At 38.9% G+C, this 14682-nt stretch overlaps 1 protein-coding gene across 4 annotated transcripts in view; it reads right to left on the bottom strand.

Moving 5' to 3' along the window:
* kif13a (kinesin family member 13A) overlaps positions 1-14682 on the bottom strand; it is a 322598-nt gene that overhangs the window by 21561 nt on the left and 286355 nt on the right. For 3 of the 4 annotated variants that reach the window (XM_048552226.2, XM_048552242.2, XM_048552235.2), the window contains one exon: positions 1014-1064. In XM_048552226.2, the coding sequence (XP_048408183.1) occupies positions 1014-1064 (51 nt within the window). Of the gene's footprint in view, positions 1-454; positions 648-1013; positions 1065-14682 lie in introns of all 4 variants that reach the window. The other variant, XR_007249645.2, reaches the window with a different exon arrangement.

Raw genomic sequence — 14682 nt, 5'->3', positions numbered from 1 at the left:
ACAAGGACCACATCTTCGTCCTGAGAAAAATCTGAGATGCCAGAAATGGAAGTGGGAGATTTAGTTGAATGAAATCACCCCCATTTTTTCAGGTTTCACACCTGTTTCAGTCTAAATAAGGCTGCGAAAATCCAGTGTGACCTTTTAGAACAATGAGCTTTCATCAAAACTACTTTATGAGACGTTGTCAACATGAAAACACAGTTTTTTCTTTCTTTCCTCAGGTGCAGCCTAATGCAAGTACTTCCAGCACTTTGTTCTTATTCCACCAATAAAATTGTTAATTGCATGTTTTGCAGTTGAGTTGTTCATTACCTACAAATTTAAATACCTGTGCATGCTTAAACAGTTTTTTGTGAACAAACTCACAAGATTCAGAGTATACATGCTATTGTCACTGGAGCATACGCAAAACAGGAAAGTGTTATGCATCTCTTTCCCGACAGTAATTTACCTTGAGTAGATAGATTTCAGTCACAATGATGAAAGAGACTTCTGAGCTCACCGTTCCATACAAGCTTACAATTCACCAGCCTAATCACTGCCGCATAAATGCATTCAGAATTTGTGGCTTCACTGTCCTTAGCTGGGAGATCATTCAATACACTTATTGGTTGATATCAACAGGTCCTTCTGAGCATCAAATCCTGAAGTTAATTAATCAAGGAGTTGGGGAGAAAAGTTAAATTCTTGGCACCAGCTGTTATAATCCATATTTAGTGCTCTAGTTCAAAATTAGATTGCTTACTGATCTTAGCACCGAGTTCCTGATCTTATGCTGCAATTTAAGGGTTGGGAATAGCAGGTCTATCACATTCACTTTTTCATTCATTAAAAAAAAGTGACAGAAAAATCAGATTCTATTGTGTAAATATATGATATTGTTATTGATTATTCTGAGGATTTCCACCTCTTAAGATCACTGATTTCAGGCTTTTAGCTGTGATACCTCTACAGTTCTAGCATACATCCATTCTTTTTGTGTAATGTTTAAGAACTCATTGGTAACATACCCTGTATTCATCCTCTTCATATCCAGAAAGATCTGACCGATTACTGGAAACCTGTAGAAATCAGATACAGAAAAACATAAAGGAGGTTTTTGAAAATCACTACTTTAGATGACATGTCCATCATGGGCCTCCTGCAGTGCCACAATGATGCCACCCGAAGATTGCAGGAAAAGCAACTCATATTCCGCTTGGGAACCCTGCAGCCATATGGTATCAATGTGGACTTTACCAGCTTCAAAATCTCCCCTTCCCCCACCGCATCCCTAAACCAGCCCAGTTCGTCCCCTCCCCCCACTGCACCACACAACCAGCCCAGCTCTTCCCCTCCACCCACTGCATCCCAAAACCAGTCCAACCTGTCTCTGCTTCCCTTACCTGTTCTTCCTCTCACCCATCCCTTCCTCCCACCCCAAGCCGCACCTCCATCTCCTACCTACTAACCTCATCCCACCTCCTTGACCTGTCCGTCTTCCCTGGACTGACCTATCCCCCCCCCTACCCCGACCTATAGTCTCCTCTCCACCTATCTTCTTTTCTCTCCATCTTCGGTCCGCCTCCCTCTCTCCCTATTTATTCCAGAACCCTCACCCCATCCCCCTCTCTGATGAAGGGTCTAGGCCCGAAACATCAGCTTTTGTGCTCCTGAGATGCTGCTGGGCCTGTGTTCATCCAGCCTCACATTTTATTGTCTACTACTTGCCCCACAATGTCTTTCATTCTTGCTTTGATCTAAGATTGTGGAATTCAAGCAGCACATTTAATGCATAGTTGCAATCTTCAGGCATATTATATTCCATACTTTTTGATATTCATAATGGCAAATACTGTGAAAGATGTGATTTGTAATAAAATTAATATAATTTGTCTAAGCAATAAGCATCTAGAAGCAGTAGGCACACTCCTTTCCTTGCAATATTTAAGCAGCATAAAAATGAATGCATTAAAACTATTTTGCATCTTTTATACAAGGAAGTCTTCAAATAAGCACAGAAATGCTAGCATTCAGAAATGCTTCACAGATACAATTAAGATTGTCTAATACAGGATATCTTGCTTCAGTGCATCACTCATGTTTCTGCATTCCATGGTTAAAGACTTTAATTGAACACTTAAAAACACCAAAATGATACAATATTAATTCCTGTTTAAAATCAAAAGCAAAGAGGAGAGCAAATAATATCTGGTGAGAGCATGCTGTTTCCTTCTACTGCACTAATTCAGACAAAGTGGGCAGTGAAATAAAGTTGCAGGCATACAGTGTGGCAGCGAACAGTCGGAGACAACTATACTGCATCGGAAGAGAACACCTGTTTCCACGACTGCCTTGTTGTCCCTCACTTCTTAAATATTTTCTAAAAGACAACTTAAATTGCACACACTTGTTCAATGATACCCAAATCATTAATGAAGTCCCATGGCTGAAAATAGGATCAAGTCTACTGCAAATACTGCCAGCCACCAAGTCAAAAAAGCAATACATGAGCTATGTAAGAATTTAAGAGGCATTAGCTCAAACCATTAGAAAAATTCAATTGCCCAGCTGTCTGCTGCTAACTTCAGCCTACTGCAATGCACATGCATGCATGCTAGTGTCAGGTATTATCTTTCGTACCTTTCACAACAACACCTCCAGATCAAGGTTTGCAAAGCCAGTCTTGCCTTACTCCCATTTGACTGATTTCAGTTTCTTCAGATCTCTCAGTAAGAGCTTTCACCAATGGCGTGTAAGTGTTCAGTTGAATCTTGGTCACTGAAGTATTTTGGGTGGGGGATGAATTAGCTGGAGAGGAGGGACAGCTTTTCCCTAACAGGTGATGGGTGACTTTGAAACATTCTGTTGTAAAATGAAGTTGTTACTGGAATAATAAGGATGATTTCAATGACCTTCCTGTGCAAACATAGTCTGTTCTTCAGTTATTCCAAGAAGGATGAATCAATCTGCCACAATAAATGATTTTAGCCCTTATTGTTGTGAGGAGCTTTTAGTGGTAGTACAGATACCACCTTGCTACATATTAGTTTCAGAACCATTCGTCTTCGTCTGCACATGGGCCAGCATGATCCTTGTAGTGCCAAATGGGATTATCTGGAAATGATGTGTAGTAAATACCTTGCTTCACAACTGTGATTATATTTTTGATTGCTTTCTTCAGTGGTCAAGTTGTTATGAATTTATCCAGTTGTGCAGAATTCCAGTGTGCTATGAACATTAAAGGAAGCTAATACAGTTAAACATACAGGTCACGGAGAAAGCTCTGGATTTAATTAATCTTGCTCAACTACGCAGTTAGGAAAATGGCACTGGATCTGCAAAGTACCTCCATAAATAAACTTAACTAACTGCAGGAGTACAAACACTTTTTGCTCACACACTAACAGATATTGTTGTACAAGATAAAAATGAACAAGGTTTCATTCATTTTTTACTTCCACTCATATCACCTAATTTTTGCCTATTCAGGATAGATAATCCAAGATTAACATCTGCAATCCTTTCCTATTTAGTTTTTGTTTTCCATAGCCCCATGCTAGGTCATGAGCAACCTGAACTACCTCCTGAACATTATTGCAATTCCAATGGACTAATATTATGTTGAACAGCAAACTTGTCAAGATAATTGCATGATCTTCTCATTTTATTGGTTTGACAACAGAAGTTCCCAATTATAACAATGGTATAGAGTTTCAGCAGTATATTTTATCTAGGGTGGACACTTTATTTCTCTTTCAGGGAGATACAGGTGTCAAACAGCATTCACTTCAAAACAACATCACCTTATATAGGTCAGGCACCTTTCAAGGGGATTCCAGTTATGTGTATCTGAGAGAATTTTCTGGTAAACTTGCAAGACATCTTTATCATGGTTGTGTCATAATGGATACAAACGCAGATTAGTAACAGGCTATATTTTTGTCTAATTGTACAATCTTCATTCTCACCCAGCAAAGTTAAGGCCATAAGACATAGGAGAAGAAATTGGGCCATTTGGCCCATCGAGTCTGCTCCGCTATTCAATCATGGCTGATAAGTTCCTCAACCCCATTCTCCTGTTTCTCCCTGTAACCCCTGATTCCCCCGATTATCAAGAACCTATCTATCTCAGTCTTAAATGTACTCAATGGCCTGGCCTCAACAGCCTTCTGACGCAGTGAATTCCACAGATTCACCACTCTCTGGCAGAAGAGGTTTCTCCTTATCTCTGTTCTAATAGCTCTTCCCTTTACCCTAAGGCTGCGCCCTCAGATCCCAGTCTCTCCTACAAATGAAAACATCTACCCAACATCCACTCTGTCCAGGGTATTCAGTATGCTGTAAATTTCAATTAGATCCACCCTCATCCTTCTAAACTCCCATGAGTATAGTCCCAGAGTCCTCAAACATTCCTTATATGTTAAGCCTTTTATTTTAAACTTCCTCTGAACCTGCTCCAGGGCCAGTATATCCTTCCTGTGATACGGGGCCCAAGTAATACTACAAATGTGGCCTGATCAGACCCTTGTAAGGCCTCAATAGTATATCCCTGCTTTTATATTTAAGTCCTCTCAAAATAAATGTCAACATTGCATTTGCCATCCTGGCTACTGACTCAGCCTGCAAGTTTACCGAGAGAGAATCCTGAACTAGAACTCCCAAGTCTCTTTGCATTTAAGACTTCTGAACTTCCTCCCCATTTACAAAATAGTCCATGTTTTTATTCTTCTTACCAAAGTGCATGACCTCACACTTTCCCACGTTGTACTCTATCTGCCACTTCTTTGCCCACTTACCTAATCTGTCCAAATCCTTCTGCAGCCTCCCTACCTCCCCAATACTACCTATCCCTCTACTCATCTTTGTGTTGTCTGCAAACTTAGCCAGAATGCCCGAAGTTTCTTCATCTAGATCATTAATGTATAAAGTGAAATGTTGTGGACCCAGCACTGATCCTTGTGGAACACCCCTGGTCACCTGCTGCTGTCCTGAGAAAGGCCTTTTTATCCCCACCCTCTGGCTGTCTGGAAGAAAGCAATCTTCTATCCATGCTAGCAACTTGCCCCTAACTCCATGGGCCCTTATCTTACTCAGTAGCCCTTCTGTGTGGCACCTTGTCAAAGGCCTTTTTGAAGTTCAGGTAGATAACATCCATAGGCTCTCATTTGTCTACCCTACTCGTTACTTCCTCAAAGAATTCTAGCAGATTTGTCAAGGGTGGCCTCCCCTGATGAAACCATGCTGACTTGGCCCTATTTTATCATACACTTCCAAATATTCAGAAATCTCATCCTTTACAATGGACTCCAAAATCTTACCCACGACTGAGGTTAGGCTAATCAGCCTATAATTTTTTGTCTTTTGCCTTACTCCCTTTTTAAATGGGGGTATCGTGTTAGCAATTTTCCAGTCCTCTGGGACCCACTCTGACTCCAGGGATTCCTGAAAGATCACCACTACCACTTCCAGTATCTCTTTAGTGGTCTCCTTTAGAACTCTGGGGTTTAGTCCATCCAGTCCAGGTGATTTATCCAGGTTCAGGCCAATCAGTTTTACCAGTACCCTTTCCTTGGTGATGGCCACCATACATAGCCCTGCTCCCCGACTCTCTCAAATTTTTGGGATTACTCATGTCTTCCACCGTGAAGACTGACACGAAGTAATTATTCAGTTCCTCAGCCATTTCCTTGTTCCCCATTACTATCGCTCCACTGTAATTTTCCAGTGGTCCAATGTCCACTTTTGCCTCTTTTTTGCCCTTTAGATATCTAAAGAAACTCCTACAGTCTTCATTTATATTAGTGGCTAGCTTACTAGCATATTTAATCTTCTTCCTCCTTATTTCTTTTTTGATGCCCTCTGTTGGTCTTTGTAAACTTCCTAGTCCTCTGGTTTCCCACTGCCCTTTGCCACATTATATGCGTTCTCTTGCTATTATGCTATTCCTGACTTTCTTAGTCAGCCATGGTTGCCTCATCAGCAGTAAAGCCACACAGATTATATCACACTTGTTCAAGGACATTATATGTGGAAACTTGTTGGTTCTGTTTCTAAATATTGTAAATTCTCAAACTTAAAATTTGCTAATACTAAACAATGTATGGTTGGACGAATTTTAAATAAATCCTGATTGATTAGTTCAATTTATTACTCAACGTTTAGCCAATAGAGACTTTTACTACTGTGGATCAACTCCAATTTCTTCATTAAATTGCTCAGTCTCTTGAATTTAAAAAAAGAGCTTTTTTTTATCAGATGTGCGCGCCTAGGCCACTAATTTTAGCTACTGTATTTACTGTTGATCCCCAACCTGATTTTACTTCCTAGTGAAGGTAATCATAAAATGTACTTTGATATTTATCCAAAACATCTAGGTGTCGCTGGCAAGGGCAACATATATAATACATATCACTCACTGTTCTTGACACCCCCCCCCACTTAAAACTTACTGCCCATTTTTTCCAAGTGTATTTTTCAGGCAGAAGGAATTTATTATTCTTTTGATTTTAGTCAAGACATTCAGTGAACATTGGGGAACATTTTGGTCATAAACACTGTATGGTGTGGTTCAAATTTGTTTGGGACAAGAGAAAAGATGGCCTGCAAAAGATAACTTTGGACTGGGGCAAGACAGATTTTGCTAAAATAAAGCAGGATCAGGTCACAGTTGACTAGAAACAGCTCCTTGCAGCTAAGTCTACAGTGGAGCAATAGGGAGCATTCAAAAAGGAGCTGGGAGTGTACAGGTCCAACATGTACCTTTGTGGGGAAAAGTAGGAGCAAAATGTTCAGAGAACCCTGGTTGTCCAGGACAATTCAGGACTGGAAAGAAAAGAACAGCAGGGTTATTACCTGAATTATTAATTCAGCTGCAGCCCAGGAGATACACAGGAAGAGTAGGAGGGAACTTGAGACAGCAATTAAAAGAGCAAATAATGACTCGCAAACAGGATGAGTGAGAATCCTAAGATACTTTATAAATACTTTAAAAGGAAGAGGTTAACCAGGGGAAGAGGTTAACTGGGGAACAGTAGGGCCCATTATGGACCAAGGGGGCAACCTGTGCATGAAACTGCAGGATACTGGAAGGGTGCTAGGCACAAAGTGTATTTTAGAAGTCTGTTCGAGATACTGAAGGCCAGTATCTAACAATGTGCCACAAGGATCATTACTGGTACCCCCGTTTGTTATATACCTAAATGACATAGATGAAAATGTGGGGGAATTTGCAGACGACACCAAGATTGGTAGAGTGGCTAATAATGAAGAAGCTGGCAGGTTACAGTAACATATAGATGGGTTAGTCAGATGGGCAGACTAGTGGCAGTTGCTATTTCACCCTGATAAGTTGAGGTGATGCACTTAGAAAGAAGAAATAAGATGACAGCATATTTAATGAATGGCAGGACACTGGGTAGTTTAGAGGAACAGAGGGATGTTGAGGTAATTATTTACAGATCCCTGATCTCGGCAGAGCACATGAATAGGACAGTTAAGGCAGCATATGGGACTCTTGCTTTCATTAGTGGTGGCATAGATACAAGAGCAAGCAGTTAAATGTCCGAGTTGTACAGAGCGTTGGTCAGGCCACAACTGGAGCACTGCGCATTTCTGGATGTGACAGCACTAGCGGGGGTTCAGAGGAAGTTCAACAGGATGTTGCCTTGGATGGATATATTGTCCTATAAGTAGAGACTTGATAGGCTTGGATTGTTTTCTTTAGAGCAGAAAAAAAACTGAAGGGATACATGATTGAGGTGAAGAAGATTATGAGGTGTTTGAACAGGATGAACAGACAGCAGCTGTTTCCCTTGACTGCGGAATCAATCATAAGAGGGCACAGTTTCAAGCTAAATAGCAAGAAATTCAGAGAGGATTTGGGAAATGACTTTTTCACTCAGCGGGTGGTGGAGATCTGAAATGTACTACTTAGGAAGATAATGGAGGCTGGAAACATCAACCGTTAAAAAAATTTGGATGAGCACTTCAAATATCATAGCATTCAAAGATATGGGACAAGTGCATGAAGCTGGGATGAGCACACATTTTGTGGTAGTAATGTTGGTGCAGGCTTGATGGGTTAAGGGCCTTTTCTCCGCTGTATGAGTCTAAAACCTAATAAAGTTATTCCTCCTTTTCTATACTAGTCACATTAAGACAGCTATATAATTAAAAAATTAATTCATCAAGACATGAGGTAAAGTGCCACACAGATTACTTAGATTACTGAGTGGTGTATTTGTTTCAGCTATTTCTGCAAACCATTCGCGCTAATTGTCAATGATCATTAAAATTCAGAGCCTACCCTATCTTAGTATGCTTTTACACTAACAGTTAAAATATGTTCCTCATTACCAGGGCTGGTTAAAAGTTGAAATTTATAATGGAAGTAAGGCAGCTTAGTTCTTGTTTTTGAAATATTTTCTGTAAAGACTTTCCACATTTCCTTTGTATATGGCCTTACTCTTCTTAAAAAAATGCTGCACAGATTATAAGTCTTATTTGTCTAAATGATAGAAACTGGGAAACAGTGTTTCTGGCTTGTCTGTTAGGAAAGGTTGTCTTTTTGATTTGCATGCTTTAACTGTATGTCCTTCTTGTCCACAAAAGTGACATATACAGAACCCTTCACTCTTCGGAGGTCTTGATTTTTTGCTATTCACTCTTTCTTTGAAATTCATGTCACTGCTATAAGCTTTAGCTATGGTAGATGGTGTTGAATTGTCTCCAGGACTCATCAGAGAATGTAACTGCTCCATTCTTTGCAGTCTCTCCATTTGATCTTTCTGGTGCAAAGCAAGTTGCTTCACTAATGTAGTCAACTCAAGTAGTGCAGAGTCCATTGTGGAACTTGTCTGCATGTCAACAAGTTGTGAAGGATCTCCAAAGCTTTCTTGACTGCTCTGCACAGAAGTAGATTTAGACTGATCGTGAACTTTGACGGATTTTTTGGAGAACGCCTTAGTTTCACACGGGGCTTGTTTCACCTTAGTTTGCTGTCCCTTGAACTTTACCGACTTTGGATTCATGGATGGAGGCTTCTGATGAATATCTTGGTCAAGTACAACATTGATGAATTCTGGCTGCATTTTAAACTCTTTGTGTGTAGAAGAACTCCATTTACTCCGCCTAGCTTTAATCGTTCTTAAAACTGCCCCCACAGCATAACTGGGTTTGGCTTCATTTGACTGCTGAAAGTTTTGCAAGAAACTAATTGCAGGTTCTGGTGAGGATCGACAGCTCCCATACTCTGCTCTGAGTTTCTCAAAAGCTCTTGCAGGTGTCTGATCCTTGAGTGGCAGATGAAGGACAAACATTTTTGCTCTTCCCTTAAGGCGTTGCACTACAAGTTCAAACTGGAGAGTGGCAGGCATTTTACTGAAGGCCAGTAGCTGCTGCATATCCACGATCCAGTCTTCCACATCAATTCTGCAGTCTGGGCCTCCGCTGAACTCAGGTACATTCATTAATTGTTGGGATGTAGCCTTGGAATTATGTAGAACCGATGGTAATGATTCAGATTGACATCTGGGCACAAGGTAGGTATTGGCAGGAGAAAAGGATTGGTGGTTCATTATTGGTGACCTCCAGTGGACTTCAGTTAATTGACTGCTTGCCTTCAGTGGTTCAGCAAGCTTCTTTTTCTAAGGGACAGACATGAGCAACAGGATTCATTGTATTACCTTAGCTGTCTGGCTTGATTTTGTTTTGGGTTTCCATGCTATGTTAACAGTTTCTGCTGGAGTATGCAAATGCAAACGCTTAGCAAAACACACTATAATTGGTTCCATTAAAAGTCAATTAATTATGGTTTAATTTTGCTCTGTACAATACACAGAATCTGCAAACCCGTTCATAGCTTGGTCTTTAGTTAAAAATGTGCTAACCTTTACTGTTTTAGATATAGACAGACATGAACTTATGAACAATACAAAATTAGTTGGATGACTGTATGACTTTTAATTAAATGCTAGGGATAAAGACTAGTCATTTTGTAGATGTTTTTCTTATCCATTTCATGTTTTTATAAAATCAGTGGATAACAAAACATTGTACTTAAGCACTCACTCTTTTAATACTTTTATTACATACAGCCAAAAGTACAACGTATACAACAGTAACCTCAATTTTTACATTACTCCTATCTAAAACACTGCCCAACAATTAAGCCAATTGCCACAGGAGTAGACCAATTAGCTTTGACAGCCTATTATGCCAGTCAATGAGGTTTAGTCTGATTTATAACCTAACTTCAAATACCTGAACATGCCTAAGAACTTTCTATACATATGACTAACAGAAATCTGTCAATCTCATTTTTCAAATTTACTAAACAAAAAAGCACCTGACACTGGTCTTCGGTTCTTGATTCACCAGCCAGAAGGAATAGCTTTTATATCCGTCAGAAAATAGTCTCAATCTGAATATCTAGAAAAATTTAATCAATTCATCTTTCAAATTCCAGGATATTTCATGTTGTATATTTCTATTTTGAACTGTCTCTTTTAAATTAATTCTTAGAAATCAAATATCATTGTGATAAACCCTGTGATGAATGCTTTCAAGGCTAAGCTATCATTGAAGTGTAGTCTTCAGAACTCAGTGTAGTTTAACCATGGATTTGTTTAATTGAGGTGCAACTTCTACTCTCTTGTATTCTGGTCCTCTAAATATAAAAGCCAGCTTTTCATTCACTTTCTCAGTGTTTTCAAATACTCATTCATGATATTTTAAAGATCACGTACCTGGAAGCATCTCTGTTGACCTCCTCTTGTCTTTCTGCATCTAGAATTTCTTTATCATTTTTAGCTCCAAAATAGACTGGTCACAGTTTTGCTGTCCACTTTATATGTTATAGAAATTAATATTACAATCTACTCATTTTAGAGTACTTTTCATCTTAACTTTGGATATGTGCTTTTTAATTCGGCTTTCTAACTCATTAATAAATCAAATGACACTGATAACACAATGTAGACCTTCCAGGTCTACTAGTGGACTGTGTGTTCATTATACCTATTGCATGTCTCTTGTAATTAAACAATTTCCTAGCTAGATCAAAAATTTGCTTTCAGATCCAACACGTTTCATCTTTGTCTAATAATCTCTGGCGAGGAATTTGATCAAATGCTTTCCAGAAGCCTGGAAAAACAACAGACATAAAACACTTGTGGACTTTTGCTTTAAGCCACTTCTTCAAAACAAAAATTCAATCAGGTTCCTCAGTCACAAGCTACTCTTTAAAACTACATGCTGGCTTTCTGATCAGTTGAACATTTTCCAAGACTTCAGTTACCGTACTCATAATTATAGACTCTAGTGTTCCTGGCTTTGCTGGCTTCACCCATCATCATTTGAAAATATGGAGGTTACAGATAGACAACCGTAATGTTTTTAACCCAATTTCCTTTGAATTTATTGGATAGAAACTCTTTGGCTCTGAAGTTTTGTCACTCCACAGAGAAAGTCTTTTCTTCATTACTGTTGTGCGCATGTTAATTTTGGTGAATCTTGCCCTCAATTCAATATTACTCTCCTTAGGATTTCAGCTGTGCTAAGCTCTTCCTCCACTGCGACAAGTGATGCAAAATAATTCATTTAATTATTTAGTATGCTCACTGTTTGCTTTTGTTCACTGACAAAATCATTTGTCAAGGAACTCTCACCACTCTTAACAACACCTTTCTTGGAATAAAATCAAAATTTTTTGATGTTGATTTTGACATTCCTTGCAAGTCTCTTTCCATTCTTCCTTCCTGCTGCTCTTAACATCTATTTTCTCAGTTCACTTTTCTATTCTTTGCATTTTCCAATTCATTAGGATATGAGGCTATTTTGCACTTTCTTTTTCCCCTTAGTTTTATTTTGTTATTCAAGACTGATTTTGGCAAGTAGAACTCTTGTCGCTGAAAAGGTGTGAACTGGTTTGGCATCATATTAAATTATTCCTCATTAACTGCTGCTGGTCTTGTCATTTTACTTGGTAACACACTTGTCTAATTTAGTGTGGGCAGTCTCTAACTCATTACAATAAAGTCAGTCTCATCTAAATCTACAATCACAATAACTGTTTCACATTTCTCTCATTAACACCATGTGGGTCAAGTCATGATCCCTATTAGATAAACTGATTCATTAATGCATTACTGTACTGACAAGTAATTTTGATTCATTGCTTATTACAAAATCTAATAATGATATGTCTTGTTGGATGTAGAAAACTAATCTCAGCACAAGAAACTCACTCTTTTTGGACTTGCACTTGTTTGCTTCACTCAATTGAAAAGAATTGCTTATTAAAAGCAATCTGCCTTTCCTACATGTTTGGCCACTACATTTAAGCAATCTGCCATTTTGGAGCTGCTGACAGGAAGCCTATACCAAATTCTAACTACAATCTTAATCCTTTTTGATTTCTTAATTCTACCCATACAGTCTCCACTGACCACACACCTCTCGTTTATAATCCTCTCTTAACCTTGAAGGAATTCAATAACGCAGGCTTTACTCCTGCCTTTATAATTTACTCCCCTCATTCCTGTGTATCAGCTCGTAATGTGGTATGTTTAGTTCTCAGTTCTGACTGACGAGCAGCCATGTTTCAGTAATGGCTACTCTGTTACAGCCTTCACAGTGAGTGTGCTTTTGTATGAAAAACACTTATTTGGACAAAAAAATACTTAAGCTGCCCTTCAGCTCAATTCTTATCCAATTCTTGTGGTTTAAATCCTTTTAGATCTTTTGATCTTTGTGTGTCTTGCTCAATCAAAATTTCAGACTTTTGTTTTAATCTCTTACATTAGATTTTGGACTACTACTAAACTACTTTTTTTCCCCCCATCTGAACCTGTCCACCCAGTCTAAAGTCCTTATTCCTACCCTATATATGCTTTCTTCCAGGACTCTGGTTCCAGCTGATAAAAGTGGAGCACCTTCCCATGGTACAGATCTTTCCTGTCCTAAGAAACAGAAATGCTCTTTCTCACATAATTCATTCAGATTCCTTATTGTGTTTATTCCTATGTCAATTTGTGCATGGGTTGGGGAACAATTTAGAGATTATAACTTTTGAGTCACAATTTTTAGCAATACAACTAAAATTTACGTGATTCTAAAGTTAGCAGCTTGTCCAAAAAGCAGTTGTTTATAGGCATGGAAGCACATGCACAAATGTTAAGCCAATACATGTATCATACTACTAACTTGACATCAGCTCTTATTTTGCGATCTTCAACAAGCTTATTCCTTTGAGTTACAACTGATCAATTGCCCTTCTTTAAATAATTCTTTGTTTTCTAATTCAAAAAGGCAGTTTAAAAAAATCAGTCCCTATTCCTTAGGGGAAATGAAATGCAACGTCATTTTTAAAAGAGTGATACCACTTGCGCAAACTGAGGCACTTGATGGAAATGGGCTTCAAACTGATTTCCCCAAGTTTTCAATGATTTTCTTTAAGAGGCAACAGCGTAACTTCTCTGAACTTCAAAATAGAAGATATTGCTTTCCCCAGGAGGAAGAAACAGAAGGTGCCTGACAGCCGAAACATTTTATCCATGTTTAAACAAAAACCTGCCAATTATTATTAAAAATGCTAACTAAATATTCAGCAGCTCTGAACACTTCAAAGTATGCATGCAGTCATGTTTACCGGTAAGTAGCAGCTTGGAATTTACAAACACAGACCATGCCTGGGATGAAAACATCGTCTTTATATATGCTAAGAATCTTGCATCTGTGCATGCTTCCTGCATTTCCATCTTTAGCAAGAGGATGCAACTACCATGCGCAGTTTCCACTACAAATGTGACCAATGATTTATGATGAAATACAAAAGGGCAAAATGCATAATTTTAAAATGGGTAAAAAATTATGTGTTCCATGATGAAAAAAGCCTTATTCACTTAAACATTACACATATTCTTTGCTCACAATGTGCATCACAGTTGCTCAACTACTCTAAAAAGTATTTTGTTTCTGGAGGGTCACCAACCTGAAACATTACCTCTGTTTCTCTACAGCTGTCACTTGACCAAAATATTTTCCAGCAACTTTCTAGACTTGAACTGGAGCTGTCTACATTAGCACAATTTATTTAGTGAATATTTCCGGCTCTGGTTTGCTGGAGCTAAGATGCAATTTGGGAAATGAACATCGGAATCCTATGGGAAGTGCTGAAATGTACTAATGTGGAAACTGATTGGAAATTTAAACTTTTGATGGGGCTGATTCATTGCTGTGGGACTTTTCATAAATGTCTCCTTTCCTGAGCCCATGGCATTGACTTGGGTCAGATTGCAAGACTTACCTGAATATCTACCAGGGAAATGACAGTTTTATAACAACTGGTCAAATAGCATTACAACCAATCCCCCAACGAAATCACTTGAAATCCCCAATCCAACAAGCAACCAGACACAGCCAGGGCCATTCTCAAACGAACCACACTTCTAATGCTCACCACCTACCCATAAACGTAGCTATTCACTCAGTAACCCAGTCTCAATGCTCACCCATACTCTCATTCATTCATTAAAATATGCAAGACCTTTAGAAAGTATTATCATAAAAAGGGAGTATGTCCTCTCCTTGTTCCAGCTGTCCAATGCATTCGGGACTGAACTACAGACTCCATACTTCCCATATCTCCTTCAGCTACAAATAGAAGACATCAGTCTTATCATCAGGTCTGAAAAATAC

This window comes from Stegostoma tigrinum, chromosome 2 (genome assembly GCF_030684315.1).
Source record: "Stegostoma tigrinum isolate sSteTig4 chromosome 2, sSteTig4.hap1, whole genome shotgun sequence".
NCBI lineage: Eukaryota > Metazoa > Chordata > Chondrichthyes > Orectolobiformes > Stegostomatidae > Stegostoma > Stegostoma tigrinum.
Note: the sequence above shows the minus strand (reverse complement) of the source record. Positions and strands in the feature narration are given on the sequence as shown.